The sequence below is a fragment of the Rattus norvegicus genome, chromosome 1 (assembly GCF_036323735.1).
Source record: "Rattus norvegicus strain BN/NHsdMcwi chromosome 1, GRCr8, whole genome shotgun sequence".
In the NCBI taxonomy this organism is placed as follows: domain Eukaryota; kingdom Metazoa; phylum Chordata; class Mammalia; order Rodentia; family Muridae; genus Rattus; species Rattus norvegicus.
Genome location: NC_086019.1, coordinates 208574708 through 208593634, shown reverse-complemented (window position 1 = coordinate 208593634; position 18927 = coordinate 208574708). Strand labels below are relative to the sequence as shown.

General features: G+C 49.7%; 2 protein-coding genes across 16 annotated transcripts in view; both read right to left on the bottom strand.

Moving 5' to 3' along the window:
• The window catches only part of Shank2 (SH3 and multiple ankyrin repeat domains 2), a 445157-nt gene extending 426666 nt beyond the window's left edge, over positions 1–18491 (bottom strand). For 9 of the 15 annotated variants that reach the window (XM_008760068.4, XM_063274415.1, XM_063274560.1 and 6 more), the window contains exon 1: positions 16659–17290. The gene's annotated coding sequence lies outside the window, so the exon portion shown is untranslated. Of the gene's footprint in view, positions 1–16658; positions 17505–17601; positions 17744–17773; positions 18102–18282 lie in introns of those variants that run through there. The other 6 variants (XR_005490582.2, XM_063274304.1, XM_063274282.1 and 3 more) reach the window with 6 other exon arrangements.
• LOC120099964 (60S ribosomal protein L21-like) lies at positions 368–11684 on the bottom strand. The gene has a single exon (XM_039101305.2). The coding sequence runs from the start codon at positions 9168–9170 to the stop codon at positions 8703–8705; it is 468 nt and encodes a 155-aa protein (XP_038957233.1). The 5' UTR covers positions 9171–11684; the 3' UTR covers positions 368–8702.
• Positions 18492–18927: the final 436 nt, after the last annotated feature.

Below are 18927 nucleotides of genomic sequence, written 5' to 3'. Positions count from 1 at the left end.
TTCCATGAATACAATAAGGTAAAAAAACAACTAAAACCTATCTACAGGTAAGCTATCCTGCTTCTCAGTTATAGAACATCACAAGGAATCTAGAAAATCAATAATCCTCCAGAAATAATACATTGAGACATGGAGATCATAGGACATAAGATGAACACTCAGAACCGGCATGATGGCTCAACAGAGAAGCCAACCTGCTGCCAGGACCTGAGTTCAACCCTCAGTTCCTGAATAGTGGACAGAGAGAAATGACCCCCCCCCCCGCCAGGTTGACTTCTACATGCTCACCATCAACACACACACAATTAATAACTACATCAAAAAAATACCAAGATGAACATATAAATACCAATACCAACTCTAAATGATACAATGTTACATAGTTTTTCCAAAAAAAAAAAAAAAAAAAGAAAGAAAGAAAAGAAATGCTTAAGGAGACAGCAAGATGGCTGAGCAGGTAAAGGTGCTTGCTGCCAAACCTCAGGACCTGAGTTCAACCCCAGGGTCCTTCATGATGGAAGGAGAGAACTGATTCCCCGAGTGACCTCTCACTTCCACATGCATACCTATCCCACCCAGCATGAACTAAACAGATAAATATAAAAAATGAATTCTTAGGTATAAATCAATAAAAATAGTCTAGAAGGTGTGCTCTGACTACACAATGATAAAAAGTCACATACCTATTTTTTAAAGATTTTTACTTTATGTGTTTGTGTGTTCTGCTTACATGTATGTATGCATACCATGTGTGTACAGTGTCTTCAGAAGTCAGGAGTGGGCATCAGATTCCCTGGAACTGGAGATAAAAACAGTTGTGATACATCATGTGCGTGGTGGGAATTGAACCTAGATCCTCTGCAAGAGCAGCTAGAGCTCTTAACTGCTGAGCCTAGCTCTCTAGCTTGCCTAACACAAGGGGATCCCTGGGCTAGATCATCAGCTTACACAAGTGTACACATGTACACACACACACACACACACACACACACACACACACACACAGAGCTGGTTCCCAGGCTATAGACAATTCAGTGAGTCAGGGTCATTTACAGCCAACAATGCTGAGAAAGTTACATATCCACAGGAAAAATAAGTGTCAAACAGAATTTTTTTGAAAATGTTTGATGGCCTTTTATGAAACCATGAAGCTTTTAGTAAAACTAGGAAGAATTCTTCAGGGTGCAGATGAGGCAGCACCTGCTTGAACTCCTGCAAACAGCAGAGGCCTAGGCAGGACTACAGGGAGATCAAAGCCTCCCCGCTCTCAACAGGCCTGATGAAGGGACAAAGACAGAGACCACAGTGAACATTTGCAAACCACACACTTGACTCACAGAGTGCTCAGCACTCATCAGTGAAACCCCAAACCATGACCAGGGCAGAACGAAGGAAATGGGATTGTTTAACAAAGGAAGACATAGACAGCTATAAGCCCATGAAGCTGGTTCATTCCCAGCTGTCAAAAATACAAATGCCACCCCTGGGAAAGTTAGGGATGGAGTCAGAATCAGCACCGGAGACTCCTGCACAGTATGATATGGGACCAGCTCCATCCGACGCCTGATGGAGTATTATTCAGCTATAATGAAAGATGAAATATCCACTGTAGGAGAAATAGAAATTACATGTGATTGGATATCATATGAGGCTAAATAAGCCAGGTTTAGAAAGATACCGGCCTGTTTTTCTCTCACAAGGGAATCCTAAAATGATTCTCTGAGAAAATGAAGGAGAATGTAGGAGACAAAAGAGGAAAGGGGTGTGTAGGGGGATGGGGAGAGTATGGTCAACATAGTTGAATGGGCATCTTTATGAAGCCCATCCATCACTCACTATGAATATATACTGATAAAATGTCCTTATAGCCAAAACACTAAGTAAAATCAGCCCTGACTCTACTCCTGTGAGGACAGATAAAATACAAAATATTAATGCTGTCTGTTTTCAAGAAGGTGGAAGAACTGGATGGAACTGGATCATGCAGACATTGCTGATGAGGAAATTAAATGGTGAAGCTGCTCTAATAAAACAGTGCCATGGTTTCTATCTTTAATTTAAATTTGATTTGGGGTTTAAGTGGAGGTTTCTGATTGTTTGCTTGCTTGCTTGGTTTTAAACCTTTTTCAAAATTTACTTTGATTTTTGCATGTATGGGTGTTTTGTCTGCATGTATCTCTGTGCACCACATCCATGCAGCATCCATGGAGACAAGAAAAGGGCATCAGGTCCCCTGAGACTGGAGCTAGAGATGGTTGTGAGCTGCCATGTGGGTGCTGAGAACCGAACCCAGGTCGTCTGGAAGAGCAGTCTGTGCTCTTAGCCACTGAGCCATCTCCCCAGCTCCCCTTGCTTGCTTTGAGGTTGGGCATCACAGACTGGCCTCGAACTCACCACGTAGCAGAGGATGACTTAGAACTCTTGATTGTTCTTGCATCCACCTCCTAAGTGCTGAGATCAGAGTTGTGGACCTCAAGAAGAGCTGTGTCGCCTCTGACACCCCATTCACACAAAACATGGGGGATTCAGCACAGCAGTGCTCTGGGGCGTCTGCATGAAGAGGAAGATGGAGGCCGGAGACACAGCCCTGCAGCAGAATGCCTGACTAGCAACGGCTAAACACCCAACACCAAAAATTGCTGCTAGAAAAATATCTCACCTCAGTGGCAGCCTTATATCCAACTGGTATAGAAAAAGAAAGGCAAACGGAGATCAAGAGCTCAGCAGAAACAGAAACAATTCAGTCGCAGCAAAACCCATCCAGTTTAGATCAGAAAACCACAAAGGATCAAGGAGGGCAAAGGTACTTGTCTGAGGCCTGTGACAGCGGGCGAACCTTTGTCCACCGAAGGAAAGCACAGGGGTTGGGATGCCCTGTGATGGAAAAGAGGAAGAACGGCACTCTGAACTGACCACACTCGGAAAGTGAGGATGGGGCCGGGGGAATAGAGATAAAGCCACAAAATCAGTTCCTAGTGCCCACACTAGGCAGTTCAAATGACAGCCACCTGTAACTATGGCTCCGGGGGACCCAACACCTCTGGCCTCCGTTGACCCTGAACTCATCTGCACACACAGACGCAAAAACATAATTTTAAATTTTTTTTTAAAGAAACAATCTGGGCAGGTCTCTACTGAGCAGAAACTGAATCAGTAATTTTAAAACTCTTACAAAGAAAACCTGAGGCCAAGGTGGCTTCTCGGCAAATGCTAACCACTGAAAAAAGAAAAGACAAGAAAAGAAAGAAACCCCAGGCTGATTCCTCAGTCTCCCCCAGAATGGAAATGAACACTTCCTAACTCATCTCCAGAGGCCAATACCATCCTGGTCCCAAACCTGATTCCACAAGAAACATGCAGGCCCAGTGTCTCTTGAGAATGCATCTGCAGAAGCTGAGGAAAACCCAGCTATTCAGGAGCAGGAACAGGGGACAGTGAATCCTGGAGAGCAAGGTTAATCCCAAGAGGAAAATGTACAGGACTCAGTCATGCACCGCACTAATCAAATAAATGGCAAAGGGACGTTCACCATGTCCAGGGCAGTGGAGAAAGCATTTGACCAGATCCAGCACCTTGTGAACTTCCTCAGCCCTGTATAAGGTTATTGCAAAACCAAACCTACAGCAAGAGATGACACCACCTCCAGAATCAGAACCAACCAATGTCCACTCTCAACACTGCTATCCCGCCCTCCCCTGGAGGGTAAAGGTGGCAAAGAAATGGAATAAAATTCTGGAGAGGGGAGAAGCTCATGGGTCCTCAGCTACTGGTAGTCATGGCTGCTGGCAGAGGAGTCACTGTTTTTAGACTTTTGGCCTTTGATGGGTTCCCGTGCTCCTGCAGACAGCTCCACACTGGGCCCACACAGACATCCTGTTTAAATTCAGTGGGCCACAAAACAAAACCAAGGCGTGAAGGTGGGAGAGAAACGTCCTGAGGAGCAGGGACTGAGGGGCTGGGATGGGGATAAGACACAGTGAGAAGGCATGGCTGGATGGATTATGCACATGTGTAAAACTGTCAAAGAACAGATTAAAATTTGATTTTTTTGTTTTTTTTTTCTTTTTTTTTTCCGGAGCTGGGGACCGAACCCAGGGCCTTGCGCTCGCTAGGCAAGCGCTCTACCGCTGAGCTAAATCCCCAACCCCAAATTTGATTTTTTTTTTAAAAGGGTGGGTATTCAGGCAAGCCTCAGGTAATAGCCAGTCTGGTGCTAGGGGGCCCAAATGAGCAGACCGTGCCTAAGACTAGCCTAGTGCTATGTGGTCCAAGCAGACAGAGCAAGCCTAAGACGACCCCTAGATGCCACCTAAGGCTCTGGTGAGGTCCTGACCCATGCTGTTTCCAAGAGCCATGTCTGGGTCTGTGGCCCTTGCAGCAGCAGGGTCTGTTACCACCAAAGTCCAGGAGGGCATCCTGGGGCCATGTGGATTTCTGAGGGCTGTGTGGAGCTGGATCCACCCCTTGCCTGGTCATCGTGGGGGAGGTGTCCCCTAGGATCATGATGGCAGGAGAGCTGGCCCTGCCCCTCAGCAGCTGTAGCCCTCAGGAGGGTGGGTCCTGCACCTCACCTGGGCCGGACAGTAAAGCTGATCCTGGTGATAGGGGTGCATGTGAGCTGGCCCTGAGGGTGTGAGCATGGGAGAGCAGGCCTCACCTTTCATCTGCCCAGGGGTGGCTTGGGCAAGGGAGAGATACCCTCCTTATCCCTCACCATCTATAGCAGGTGGGAGGGCTGGCCCTGACCCTCATAGCTGCAGCACTTGGGACAATGGGCCTTGCACCCTTCCTGGAGAGTGCAGTAGAACTGACCCTAGTTCTGGGGAATGCCGGGGATGCAGAGATGTGGGAGATGTGGGAGATGCAGGAGATGGATGTGAGCCATCCCAAGGCTTTGAAAGCAGAGCTGGAAAGCTGGTTTTGCCCCTTGCCAGCTGCAGTATTGGGTGAGCTTGCCAAGGCAGTGCTGGAAATCTTGCCCCAGTGGTATAGGTATAGAAGAGCTAGCAAACTAAACAGCTCAGCCACCACCCAGGCCCAGATCCAGGGTTTTGAGTCGGCTCGGCCCAACATCATTGATGAACTGCTAAAGTGCATAAAGGAATTGGTCCTAAGTTCCAAAGCAGCAGGATCTCTGTGACACAGGGCAACAGCAGGATATTGGAGAAGAGACCCAGTGAGTATACAGTATTGATAGCATAACAGAAGTCAGAGGCCTAGAGCCAGACCAATGACTCATTGCAATGAACATTTGCAAGTGAAGATGTGTGGTCAAAAGGGTATACTGTGTGGGATTATAAAAGGGCATGGATGAGTGGGATTGGGTGCATGATGTTGATAATAAGGTTATGCTTTTGGGAAGAAAGTCCCAGGGATAGAGATGGCTCAGCAGTTAAGAGTACTCGCTACTCTTCCAGAAGACCAGGATTCAGTTCCCAGCACCCAATGGCGACTCACAACCATCCATGACTCTAGTTCCTGGGGATCTGATGACCTCTTATGCCCTCCCAGGCATGCACATAGTATACATACATACATGCAGACAAGTGCTCTTCACATAAAATAAATAAATTTAGAGAAGAATAAAGAAAGACCTGGGGCTGGAGGAATGGCCCAGCAGTTACAAATGCTATTCTTGCTCTATCTTGCACATGGCCTTAGGTCTCTGGGAAGGGCTAAAGGATTGATACTGGAAGGACTAGGAAGGAGGCACCGCCCATGTAGCCATCTATAGCTGTGCAGAAGCCATTATCCATGGTAGGCACAGACTTTGCAGTGTGACTGTTTTAGGGTCCTCGATGTTCCTGTAAATAAACTTAATAAACTCATCGTTTCCCAAGGGTACGTTTTGGTAAAATTGAACTCTGGTTTGTCATTGGGACTTTGGGGATAGTGGGTAGATGTTGCCTAAACAGCCCCTCCCCAGTCCCAGTGGGGAAAATTCTTGCAACATCCACCTTGACTCTATTTGAAAACTGCCCAGTTGCATTTTCTAGCTATCCAAAGGCTCCATCAGGCTCCCCCCTTCTGTAGCCTGAAAGGTGTCCCTCCTTTCCCCCATCATTCCAGACTCTGGAACCCTTTCTTCAGGTAGGACCACTTGGTGGCCATCTAGAGCCCCCAACTAAATCCCAAATACCTCTTGAACGGCGAGAATTTATTGCTCCCAATTCCTACACGACAGATATGACTTTCAAATCCAGGCCCTGTTCTTGAAGTTGGTCCCATGCTTCAGTGGTTCTCAATGTGTGGTTCAGGAAACACTAAGGGTTCCCCATGGCCCTTTCAAGCCGTGTTCATAATAATATTAAGATGTAATTAATTTAATGATATTCTCACTCTCTGTGTACGGTGGGAGGCTGCGGGGCTGAGACAGAGACAGATGGCTTCAGAAGCAGACATGAGGCCAGCTCTGTCTGCACAACCAGGCCACAGAGAAGCTTTGCGAAAACAGTCTGGAGTGATGTTCTTGTAAGTGTTGGTTTCCTTTTGGAAAATACTTGGTGTTCTAGTTCGCTTCCTTTTGCTGTAATACAAACCAGCTGACTGACAGCAACTTGGGGTCAGAAGGGTTTACTTAGCTCACAGCTTACAGCTCATCATGAAGGTCAGTGAGGGCAGGAACTCAACAAGGCAGGAACCCGGAAGCAGGAACTGAAGCAGAGACCATGGGGGCTGGGGGGAGTGCTGCTGATTGGCTGCTCCTCTTGGCTTGCTCAGCCTGCTTTCTTTTTTCTTTCTTTCTTTTTTTTTTTTCCTTTTCTATTTTTCGGAGCTAGGGACCGAACCCAGGGCCTTGCGCTTGCTAGGCAAACGCTCTACCACTGAGCTAAATCCCCAACCCCTCAGCCTGCTTTCTTATCTAGCCCTGCTCAGGTGTGGTACCCTCAGTGGGCAGGGTCCTCCCACATCAATCTCTAATCAAGAAAATCCTCCTCGGACTTGCCCACAGGCCAATCTGATGGAAGTAATACTGGATCAGTGTTCCTAATTCCCAGGTATGTCAAACTGACAGCAAAACTATGACAGTTATGTCAGGGCCACAGGGTGGCTCAGAGTGCAAAGTGCCTGCCACCAAGTGGAATCGTTTGGTTTTGATCCCCAGAACCCACACAGTAGAACCCACACGCGCGCACACTAATAAATAAAATAATTTTACTTTTTATTTATTTAAAAAATAGAATTGCTTTGGAATTACTATATTATGGGAAATACTTATGTTAACAGCTAGTAGCCATTATTAAAATATATTAATAAATACTTTAACTTCTCTTTTACAGTTTCCTTTTTAAACCTTTGGCAAGACTGAGAATGGAATGCAGGGCCCGGCATGCACTGTGCTGCCGGGCTGTATCCACCACCCCCCTTTCTTTTTCCAGCGGTGAGAATTTAACTCAGGCCTTGCCCATGCTAAGCAAGCACTCTCTCCCTAGGCTATATGCCCATCTCTCTCCTTCCATTCCTGACAGGACTGTCAGTAGGCAGATATACAGACACAAACACTTTCTGGGGCCTTGAATCCTATTGTAAGAGGGCCCCAAGACCCCAAAGTCCCTCAGCCCTAAGTTTGAGAATAACATGCTTCCCTCAAATTAGAAACTGAAGAGCAAGCCAGCAAGCCTTCCCAGGAAAAGACCTGCGCTGATCAACGCTGACAGGTGGCTCCTCGTGATGGAGTGGTGGCTACCTGGCCCCATGCCAGCCATGCGGCCTTTATCAGATTCGGTGTTCTCTGCCTCCATCTACCCCCCCCCCCAGAAGATGGAAGATGTCATGGCGTCTGTCCTCTCCAGGCTAGGATGAAGATGACACGGTACTGAACAACCAAGAGCTCCCTGAGAATATCATGATTACTTTCCCTGTCTGGCACTGTGAAGGCCCAGGAAAGAGAGAGAAATGAAGGAGACCACCTGGAGGGCTCCTTTGACCTGAGATGACCCTGACTGTCCTAAAGAGCAGGTGTTGGGGAGAGCAGCACCAGGTCTGCGAGGGTTAATATCATCAGCTTGACAGTATCTAGAATCACCTAGCATTCCTGAGAGAGTTTCCCAGTTAGGTTAACAGAGACGGGAGGACCCACCCTGAGTGCTGGCAGCACCATTCTGTGGAGCGGGGTCCTGCGCTGAACAGAAACGAGGGAGCTGAGTGCCAGTGTTCAGAGAATATCTTGTGGATTGTATGGGTGCATCACCTGTCAATGAAAAAGCCTATGGCCTACGGCTTAGACAGGAAATGGGAGGTAGAACAGCTGGGAGGCAGAAAGGATTCTAGGATAGAGCCCAGTGCAGGAAGATTCTCCAGGAAGATGGGATGAGACAGACACATGGCACTTGACCACAGATAACCAGCTACAATATAGAATGTACATTAAAATAAGTGGGTTATTTTAGTTATGATCTAATAAGAAAAAGGCTTAGGAATATGCCCAAGGTATTTGTAAATATATTTTGAGTCTGAGTCTTATTTCTGGAGCATGGAGCTGGGAGGAAGAAAACGGACTTGATTTTTACACACCAGTGCTCATCTGTCGGCGTCCTGGCTTTGAATGTGATGTGACCAGCCACCTCACGCTCCTGCCACTGTGCCTTCTCTGCCGTGATGCACTGCATCCTCAAACTGTGGTCTTTTTTTTTTTCAACCTAAGGAAAAGACTTTGCAGTCCAGGTCCTTTATTTCCTTTGTATACATTAGGCCATGAATTCCTATGGAATGGGCTCCAGCAGCTCAGGCTCCTTTCCGTTAGTCCTCACAAAGTGGGCTTCTCTGGGTGGCGCAGGCTGGCGCTTCAGCTGAACCCAGGTGCCCTTCTCTTTGGCTTCCTTTTTCTTCTGATTGTTCTCCTTCACCCGCTTCAGGAAGCTGTCTCTGCTCTTTGAGTGCTTGATGTGCTCTATCCACACATTGATCCTCTTGGCCAGAATCTTGCCTTTAACTTGCTTGTTTACAATGATGCCCACGGCATGCTGGGTGACATTGTAGACTCTTCCGGTTTTGCCATGGTAACACTTATGGGGCATTCCTTTTTGAAAAGTGCCCATTCCCTTGATGTCTACAATATCACCCTTCTTGTAGATTCGCATGTATGTGGCCAAAGGAATGACTCCATGTTTCCTAAAAGGTCTAGAGAACATAGACCAAGTACCTCTCCTCTTTCCTTTAGTGTTCGTCATTTTGGCGAGTTACTGGAAGATGGGTGCCCCGGCGGAAAGCTCAAACTGTGGTCTTAAGTTGCTTGTGTCCAGTGTTTGTCTCAGCAATGAGAGAAGTAACTAACATAGTGTCATAGTTAACTCTGCCCAAGACGAGCAAAGGGTGACGCTGCATCCACAGGAAGCCATCTCCCTGTTACTGAAGCCAAACTGGAAGCCATTGTACGAGTTACAGCCTCAGGGTTAAGTGGCCCCAAGTACTTTGAAATACACATCTCAACCCCTTCATCTAAACTCTCCTACATACCCCAAACCTTGTCAAAAGCAAGTCATCTCAAAACGAACAGAACAGATAAGAGGAGGGTACAGCCCAGGCAAGACAGAAAACCCACAGCCACCCAGCATGAGCCACTTAAAGCCAGGGAGGTTGAGACACTCCCCAACAGGACCCCTAAGAATCAGAACAAACACAAGATAGGTGTTTCTGTTGCTTTGGCAATGGGCTACCTCTGAATTCCAGGCATCGATGTGGGAAATGCAGAGAGGGTTTCTGCCTCTCCCCTCAGGGAGCTCCAGAAACAGGAGTGAGGCATTTGTCCTTGTGTGTAGAAAATTATTAACAACGAAACCAGGTCCCCGTTAAGACTCCAGGAATCTCTCTCTCAGCTGCTTGTGGACTCTGGGTTTGTTCACTGTTTACCCATGGCCATACACCCCCGTGCCCTCCTGCTCCCAGCTTCAGCAAACATCCTGGAAAATGCCAACCAGAGTTGCACAAGGTCTATGCCTCCTGTGGGGATACTGGTCACTCCTGAGCCAGAGTATGTAGCTGCTGGGTCTCCAAGGCCTATGAGGGCAAGTGTTAAAAATTCCTCCCTTAGGGGAAGCTGTGAACAATGTCTACTCTCTTAAGGTCCTAAGGACAAACCAAAGTTTAAGTCCACCAAAGTATACCCGGAGGAACCAAGGGTTTACTGGGGTCAGTCATAGGAAAGGAGTTGTTGGCAGGAGCATGAAGGATCTCAGGTTAGCCACACTGGAAAGTTTCACCCAGCAACGATGGTAGCTTCCCCATAGCTGTGCAGATGGAGCCCCCTTTCCTTAGCCTCCCTTGACCTATGTATTCTAGCTCCTCCCCCAGATACCAAGGCACACACAGGTAAGGCAGAACTAGCTGGGAGGAGTAAACAAATTATTCAAGCAGAGATCCAGTGGCCCTCATCCTCTCTGTGGTGGTTTAAATAAAAATGGTTCCCATAGGCTCATAGGGAGTGGCGCTATTGAGAGGTGTGGCATTATTGGGGGTAGATGTGGCCTTGTTGGAAGAAGTGTGTCATTGGAGGTGGGCTTTGAGGTTTCAGAAGCTCAAGCCAGGCCCAGGGTCACTCTCACTTCCTGCTGCCTGCTAATCTGGATGTAGAATTCTCTCAGCTGCCTCTCCAGCACCAGGTCTGCCTGCATGCCTTCAGGCTTCCCATCATGATAATAAGGGACTAACCCTCCGAACTGTAAGCCAGCTCTCATCGAATGAGAGTTGCTGTGGTCATGGTGTCGTCATAGCAATAGAAACCCTAACTAAGACACCCTCCTTCTCAGCGGGATGTCTACAGTCGGCAGGCCTCCTTCTGATGAGGAAAGCTGGCATAGCTGATCTCATGGAGATGGAGGCAAGCTGGCTGGAAGAAAGAGCAGCAGCTGGAAGGGTTCACTGGCTTCTTGTTGCTGAGTGACATTTGAGAGAGATGAAGCCTGGAGTCTGGATGCCTAGCACTTCATCCTCAGGGACCTGACACCAGGTGCAGCAGATGGACGGGACAGATCCCGATAGCTTGCCAGACCCCACTGCTGGGACTTGAGAAGGTGTGAGGGGTGACACACAGAGCAACCTGACACAGCTAAGGGAGGAGTGATGTCTGTTATTGAGGCAGGGCTCCCCTAACGAAGTGCCCAAATCTTGAATGCTCTAGGAAAACCATGGGGGCGGCCCCCTGTGTCCTTCTGAGCACCCCTCTCCCCACAGAAGCGACCTGGGATTGGATTTCTCTGCAAAGATCACATCTACCTGTCAGGCTGGACAGCACAGAAGAGCCTGAGCTTTGTATCCAGAGTCTGGCTGTTCTTCAATCAAGGTAGAGCAGGACACCCTCAAATTCCAAAGCAAGAATGAGGCTCCAGGCCAAGAGTTTACACATGTAAAGCTCATACTATAGTTAGACACCGTCACTGCCTTTAGCTAGGAGTCACCTTACCAAATGAACCTTGATGCAGGTGAAATGCATTTTGCCAACTTAGTTGGCTGGGGAAATGGCTTAGTCTGTAAAGCATTTGCAAGCATAGACTCTGAGTTCAATACCAAAAAGTCGTGTTAGAATGCATGAAACATGCATGTAATCCCAGCTCTGGGGAGGCATAGACAGGAGAATCCCTGGAACTCACCAGTTTAGCTCCTTGTTGAGCTCCAGGCCAATGATAGATCCTGTCTCAAAACAGGTGGACACTGTTCTTGAGGATGTCACCTCAGATTGACCTCTGACCTCTACATATATAAATATACATATGTACACACACACATACACAGGCGCACACAAGCACACGTACACACACACACACACACACACACACACACACACACACACACACACACACACATCTACCTGCAGGATTTTTAAAAATCCTTCAAACTTAGATGGTGACTTTCAGTCTGTAGGGACACAAAGTCCTTCCTTTGGGGTGACCCTTTCCCATTGCCCTTTCCCAAAGGGCCCCACTATTGTACAAATGAAAGATATTCTGGACTCATTGGGGAAGGTCACATACCCAGGTGGTGACCTCTGGGTACCAAAGGGTTGATCTGGTGACGGTCCTCACCAAGACACTAAGCTGCCCACGCCTACTCAAGGAAGCACATTTCCACTCACACCCTTTCTCTCCCCATGTCTAAATATCTACCATGTCTTTATGGCACCTGGTCATTCAGGATCAGCGGACACCATCCTACTGTCTCAATCCACAGTGACTTTCACAGGTCACAGGAAATCTTTAAAACATCCATTTATATGCTCCCCCCCTTGCTGATGAGTTGCTGGGTTAATTAATAAAAGACCCAGGAGCATAAAACATATTACATTAGATGAAAATTCTTGGGAGGAAACAGTCACACAAAGAATAAAGGCAACAAGGCTCGGGACATGACTACAGGGGACAGTGATTGCCTATAATCCCCAGTGAGATGGCTCAGTGGGAGGGCACCTGCCTAGAATCCCCCAGTGAGGGGCTGGGGCATGGCTCAATAGGAGGTCACCTGCCTAGAATCCCCCAGTAAGAGGATAAAGGTGTGGCTTGGTAGAAGGGCACAAGTCTAGAATCCCCCAGTGAGGGGCTGGGGCATGGCTCAATAGGAGATCACCTGCCTAGAATCCCCCATTAAGGAACTAGGGGCATGGTTCAGCGAAATATTTGCTCATCACCATCAAGGACCTAAGTACGAATCCCCAGCACCTTCCAAACATTTAAGGAACACTGAGAGCTTCAGAAAGCTCATCCATTTGTCTTAGCGAAATGGGATTGAGCCACGGTGGTCTATGAAAGATGGCAATGTGTGGATGCTATAAAAGAGCTAACCAACAATCATGCTCGATTATCGAGAACCACAACATCAAAGACTAACCAGCATGTAAACTACGAAGAAAGACTTAGATAAAGACTCACAAATGTGTGGAAAGTCTAACCAAGAGTTAAAAGCAGGCTGTACGATGGCATAGCAGGGTTACCGTGCGATTTGCTCTAACTTTGCCAGGTATCAAAGGAAAAGCAGTCAGAAAATGGGAAGACACAATATGTAGGTTTAGAAGTGAGGCTTTTAGAGAAGAAACAGGAAAGAAGGGGGAAAATGCTTTTTAGAAAGACCTGGCCCCAGCGCAGCAGGACCACTCTAAGTGTGCGAATGTTTTATCCCTAATGGATGCATCCGGGGGAGTCTCCCAGGTGGAGGCTCTAAACTGAGCATCTCACGACTCGCTCCAGTCATCTTCCCTACTAAAAACTTTTCTCAAAGTAGTTTCTTGGAACTCCTGCAGGAGAATCCCAGGGTGCTCAGCACAAGGAAGGAAGTAGGAGCTTTCCTGCAGCCCTGAAGTTCATCATATAGAATCCACAGACACAGCCTGGGGATCTGTCAACCCTCTGGCCCCATGGAGGCCGGGGACTGGGCTTGGGAAAGCACACCAAACACAGGCAGTTTTTAAAAACACCCCTATCTGCCTGTGCTAGTCCACTGCTTGGAAAACACATCTGGTAGCCAATCGGAGAGCTTTCTACTTACTACCCATTGACCCCCCACTGTCCCCCAAAGGCTTTTAAGAGCTTAATCTCCCAGGAAGTGCTGTGTGCTGCAGCTGGCCTGTCCCTAGAAGCAGGCATCAGAATGTCCCAGGTTGCTGACCCTGAAGAGGCTCTGGGTACCAGTGAGGGCACGTGGTGCCCCTTCCTGATTAAGACTAGGACATCCTCTTGGTCAGGAAGAAGGCTCCTATCAGAGGCAACCTGCAACCCAGACAACCCGAATGTTCCCACCAGAGCCCAGAGTGGACCCTGTGAGCCATGTCAAATGGCCCCGAGAATCTGCTTTTCCACAATGATAAAAACGCACATCCTCTCAAGACGCCTGCTCAGACACTTAGGCTTTTCGCCCACTAACTCAATTTCACACCACAGGAACAAGACAACTAATTTTCTGCCACATTCTGGTGGCACTTCCCGCTGGGTGATGTGTGTTTAGCTCTGGCAGGGTGTGGGAATGTGGGCTGAGCTCCCTGGGGCTGCCCAAGGTACAAACGGGACTCCTCATGCACTACGTGTGGGAACCATGGGCAAGTGGCACCTCTCCAGAGCCTCAGGCTACTGGCCTGGAAGAGGGAACAGAAGTCAACCCACCCTCTAGTGTCGGGGGGAAGGGTGTTTCTAGGAAGTCAGACATAAGCTTAAGACATCAACAAAGGCATGGTAAACCCACCCAGGGAAAAGCAGTGTCAGAACAGATTGCTCTGTCCACTCCGCAGCTGCCGAGTGGCACCGTCTCCAGAACCGAGGCGATCTATACTCACCCTCAGCTATGCTAAGGACTCGTCCAAGACAGAGAATACAGTCATCCCACTCTTCTGGGTGTTCCCTTCAATAGTCAGGAGCTCCTCTGTTCTCTACAGCACTGGACAGCCACATGTAACCATCCTCTGTCCCCACCATCAGCCCAGAAGCCCCGAGAGTAGCAACCTGCATCCAGCTCCAGGCCTGGCACTCAGCAACAGACCCCAAAGAAATGGCACAGAAAACAGGGCCAAATTTCTGGCTCATCTCAGGCCCACCAAAGGTAACAGACCTCTCCTTAGTGTGCGCTGACTAGGTTCTGTGCCCAGACCAAATGTCATAAGGTTAGAAGTGGGGGACTCCAGGCTACTGGCCCATCTCTCAATATGTTCACATTCTTCCGACATCCATGTACCCATACCCAGGTGAAGAGGTGAAGAGCTTAAGAGCTTCAAAGAGAAAGAAGATAGGTCTGTGTATGGATCCCCACTTCTGTCCTGACCGAGAGGGTCAGGACATTAGCAAGAAGTTTGGGGTCATGTGCATAAACCTCCCCAACATTACCTCCCAAGGGAGGGAGGTCACAGCCACAGGTGAGGGTGGGTCCTAAAGAAGTCAAAATGCCAATTTAAACAGGCTGCTATGGCTGGACCTCCCTGCTGCCCTGAGGAGCCATTGAGGCTACAAGCCCTGCAGTATCAGGAAAGGGGTCAGCAGGGGTGGGGGTGGAGGTATAGCCTTGTTTGGGGTCCATGACATTTGCAGGGTTCCTCCACCCTCACAGCAGCTTTGTCCCACACAAAGGCCATTTTGGACAAGCCCCCATTACTCCCTGGAGCCCAGAGAGACCCCAGAACCCTACACTTAGGACTCTTTTAAGAATTCAGAAGCAAAGCACAGATGTCATCAACTTGCTTTCTCTGGCGTTCCATCTCAAGGGCTGCTTTCCTAAAGATCGGGGAACTCCCAGAATTCTCTTGTGTCACACTTTCTCCCTCACAGGGGAATATAAAAGTCCATGCTGTCTCCAACTCCTTCACAGGGCCCAGATGAAACTCCTCACATCTCAGCACCGCCCCTCATGACCCAGTGTTCTCCACAGCACCTCAATCTCCAGGCCTGGACCAAGTAGCTTTCTCATGACCATGGCTGTGATGCAACCTTGAGGTAGGTTAAATAAATGGGCGAATGACTTGATTACAGACAAGTCACTTTCATTTCTAGGAAATCACTTGAGATACCAGGCAGAGGTTCCCTGTCTTTCTCAGTTCACCCAGGGCTGTGGTCAGGGTCCCTGGGAGACACCTTTACCTGCATTCCAGGCTCCTGACACAGGACCCCAAAGATGCCCAGTTGGCTACTTAGTTCCTCCTTCTTGGAAAAAAAGTCCCTGGTACAAACAATGGGTTCCATTTCCTTGAAAACACTTCAACCCCTGACAGTTGTGACTTCCAGCCTCTATGAAGCCAGCTCTAGTCTTCTTGTCCACTTCATGACTTCCTGATTCCACCCTCCCTTCCGGGATACCACTCTCCTCCATTTATCGTCAGTATCCACGATCTTTCTCAGCTCACTTCAACTGCAGCAAAAGAAGGTTTCAATCTCCATCAGACTCAGTCTAGTATCACCTACAAGTGGTTGGAATGTTTCCAATCAAGGCACCTCCAGGAGCCTTTGTAAGCACTATGCAGCCTGCAGGGTGCCAGCCCTGAAGTGGGACCTGGATCAAGGCTGAGCCTACAGTTGGAAACCCACCTGCAGAACCTCCCCTAGTCAGGTCAGCAAGGTACAGGTACAATCCCATTAGAGGTCACGAGCCACTCTCCAATCCAGACTTCCAAAATTATCTTTGCATGCTGAAGCTCAGCTTAATTAGCTGATTGACCTCATTAACGTTCGAACTTCAGTTCAGGAAAAAAAAAAAAAAAAAGAGGTCATACACCTACCTAATTTACTACCTCGAATTTCCACCAGCAAACCACTAATTTCAGATGTCCTCTGAAGGCTTCCAGGACTGTGCCTGCAAGTGATCTGTAAGCCATTGATTGGAAAAGCGCCCCCGGGGCACCCCCACCCCGCACTTGTAGACTCAAGGTACTTTCTTAGATGGAACAACCCACAACCCTTTTTAAAACTTGGCCAGCAAAAAAAGTAGTCAATAGAATAAGCCTCTCGCCCACCTGGCGCCCCCTAGACCCAAAAACCTCTCAGTGCCCCACCCACTTGGAGCTGAACAGCTGGAGTGCTTCAGGTTGCAACCTCTTGCACTTTCTGCAAATGGGTGAGGAGGTGCATGGAAGCCCATCCTATCTGCACTCCAGCTGCAGTTTGCAAGACAACCCTGGCACCCTCTGAACTGGGTGTTTCCCAGTTTCCCTGGATACCCGCACCCTCCACGACAGGTCTGAGAAGTTAAGGGAGACTCACCCTACACACCCCAGCGATGAGGTCCAGTGGGTGCCCTAAACCCTGGGAAACCAGGAAGCGGAGTCCCGCACGACCACAACATCCCGGCAACGAAATCCACCACAGGTCCTGCCATCACCCTCTGAGCCCGAGACCAAGTTTACAGGATGATATCACCAGGGTCCCACCTGCTGGCTTCCTCTGAGGCCCCCCCGCCCAGGGGGCGAGGGCGTGGCCTGGGTCTGCGTCTTCCGGAGCCCTCCGGGGTACCGGGTACCCAGGGCTGCGCGGCCTGGCGGCCCAGGAAAGGCGCCTGGGGCCCCAGGCGCGCGGGAGGAGCTGCCCGCTGCGCCGAAGGAGGGATGCCCGAGCGAAAGTTGCCAGGGAAACTTGAGTAACTCGAGCACCGGTGCCAGCCTCCTGCATAATTCACAGGCAGCAGCGGGCGGACGCGGGGGCCGTTCCCCTGCACCCGCCGGGTCCCCACACCCCTACTAGGGAGCGTGGAGGGCAGGGGTCGGGCACCCGGCAGGGGTTCGGAACAGCCCCCGACCTTCCGGAGCCAGCTGCGGTCAGGGCGATCGTGCGCAAAGCAAGCAACTGGAGAGAATCAGAGAGAGCGCGCACCGGGTCTCAAGGGACAGCGAGATCATGGCTCGGGTCCCCGCCCAGCGCGCCCCCTGGCGGCCCTGCGGCGGTTCCTCTTCAGGGTTTTGCTGGCCCAACTACCCAGGAAACAGGCGATCTACAGGACAGGAGATCCCAAGCATGAAATAGAGGCTGATCCACCTGCTCTGACCCGGAGAAGGAGTCAGAACGCTGGAGGAAGCATCAGTTCACAGGCTCAGGGGACAGAGAGCTCTGAGCTCTGCATCCAGGTCGCATCCAAGGTTCTTGTAACTGGACCTTGCCGGGAGAAAGGGTCATGGGGGAAGGGGTACCTCCTAAGAGACGCAAACCGCACCTGCACGCACGCATCCCTCTTTCCCAGCTCCCATCCTCAGCCACTATGGGTACAGGGGCCGCGCTGACTCGGTCGCCGTGGCTTCTGGAATCCAGAGGCACACGCTTGCCTCAAGAAGCCAGGTTAGGTGCCCGAGGGCCACCTACTATCCTTCCCCGCCCGTGCGTCTCACCTGGCTCCGGTGATGGGGGCGGGCCCAAGCCCCAGGGAGGACCTGATATCCAGAACCTGGCTCAGCCGGGAGGACTGAGCAGCGCCGCGCCTAGCCAGGCGGGAGGTTTGGGGGTGTAAAACGCAGCCCCGCCCCTCTCTGCGCCGCAGGAGACCTGGGGGCTACCGGGCGTACTGCGACCGCGGGCACTAACGGTGTGGGGGAGGGGTCCTCTCGCGGGCGACCCGCCCCTGCCGCACCTGTCCAAGTCTCTCTCGGCGGCCGCCGTGGTGCAGAGTGTGGGGTCTGTTGTAGCAACCCAGGGAGACGCCGGGCGCCCCGCCCCAGGCTGCGTGGCTCGCGCGCCACCCCCTCCCAGACCAGAAAGTCTCTCCGGATGGTAGAGCCCAACCCCTTTCCGCAAGATTATCCCGACCGCAACCCTGCTCCTCCCGGAGCATGTTAATAGGATTGGGAAATCGAGGTCCACGGCTCTGAAAACGTTAGCGGCGCGCTTGAAAACTTTGTACCTGGGTAACACGACTGCGTCTGCCTTCCAAACTGCTGGAGTTGGAGCGCCTTCCGCCCAGGGGAGGAGACCGACCGACCAGGCGGGGCTGGTAGGGAAGAAGAACCAGAATCCTACAGGTGAAGCTCTCCCTGGAGCAGTCCATGGTTTTCATTGTCCGCCGTTGTAGACTTTCCTTCAACCAGAAGGAGCCCCAGGTCCCCAGCTCCATTCCACAGCAACATGCCCAATCTTCTGGAGGGACCATGGCTAATAATCTCCAAAAGCCTTAATAATTTACTAACATCTCTCCACACTGCACATACTGTGTGTCTCTGGGCTAGCTATTGTGGGGAGGGATCTGTATTTTTTTCCCAATATTTTGGAAAAGGAGTTTACTCTCCCAGAAATCTACAGCTCAAAGAGTCTGGAGCTGAGGACAGAAGTCTAATCTTCAAGTCTAGGCCGTGATTCAGAACCGTGACATTAGACAGGTCCCAATCTGCACCCTCCTCAGAAAGAATGGAGACACAAATGAAGTCAGTCTGGTAGGATATGCCTGAAAGACAGGTGAGTTCAACATACCAAGAACTAAGTTAAATATTTGCTCTCTATACCTTTTTTTTTCTCCTTGAATAATTGGACCAAATTTCAAAGAAGTCTTTAA

Bases quoted from the DNA above. Each gene is read 5' to 3' on its own strand.
- LOC120099964 (XM_039101305.2), bottom strand. From the start codon at position 9,170: ATGACGAACACTAAAGGAAAGAGGAGAGGTACTTGGTCTATGTTCTCT.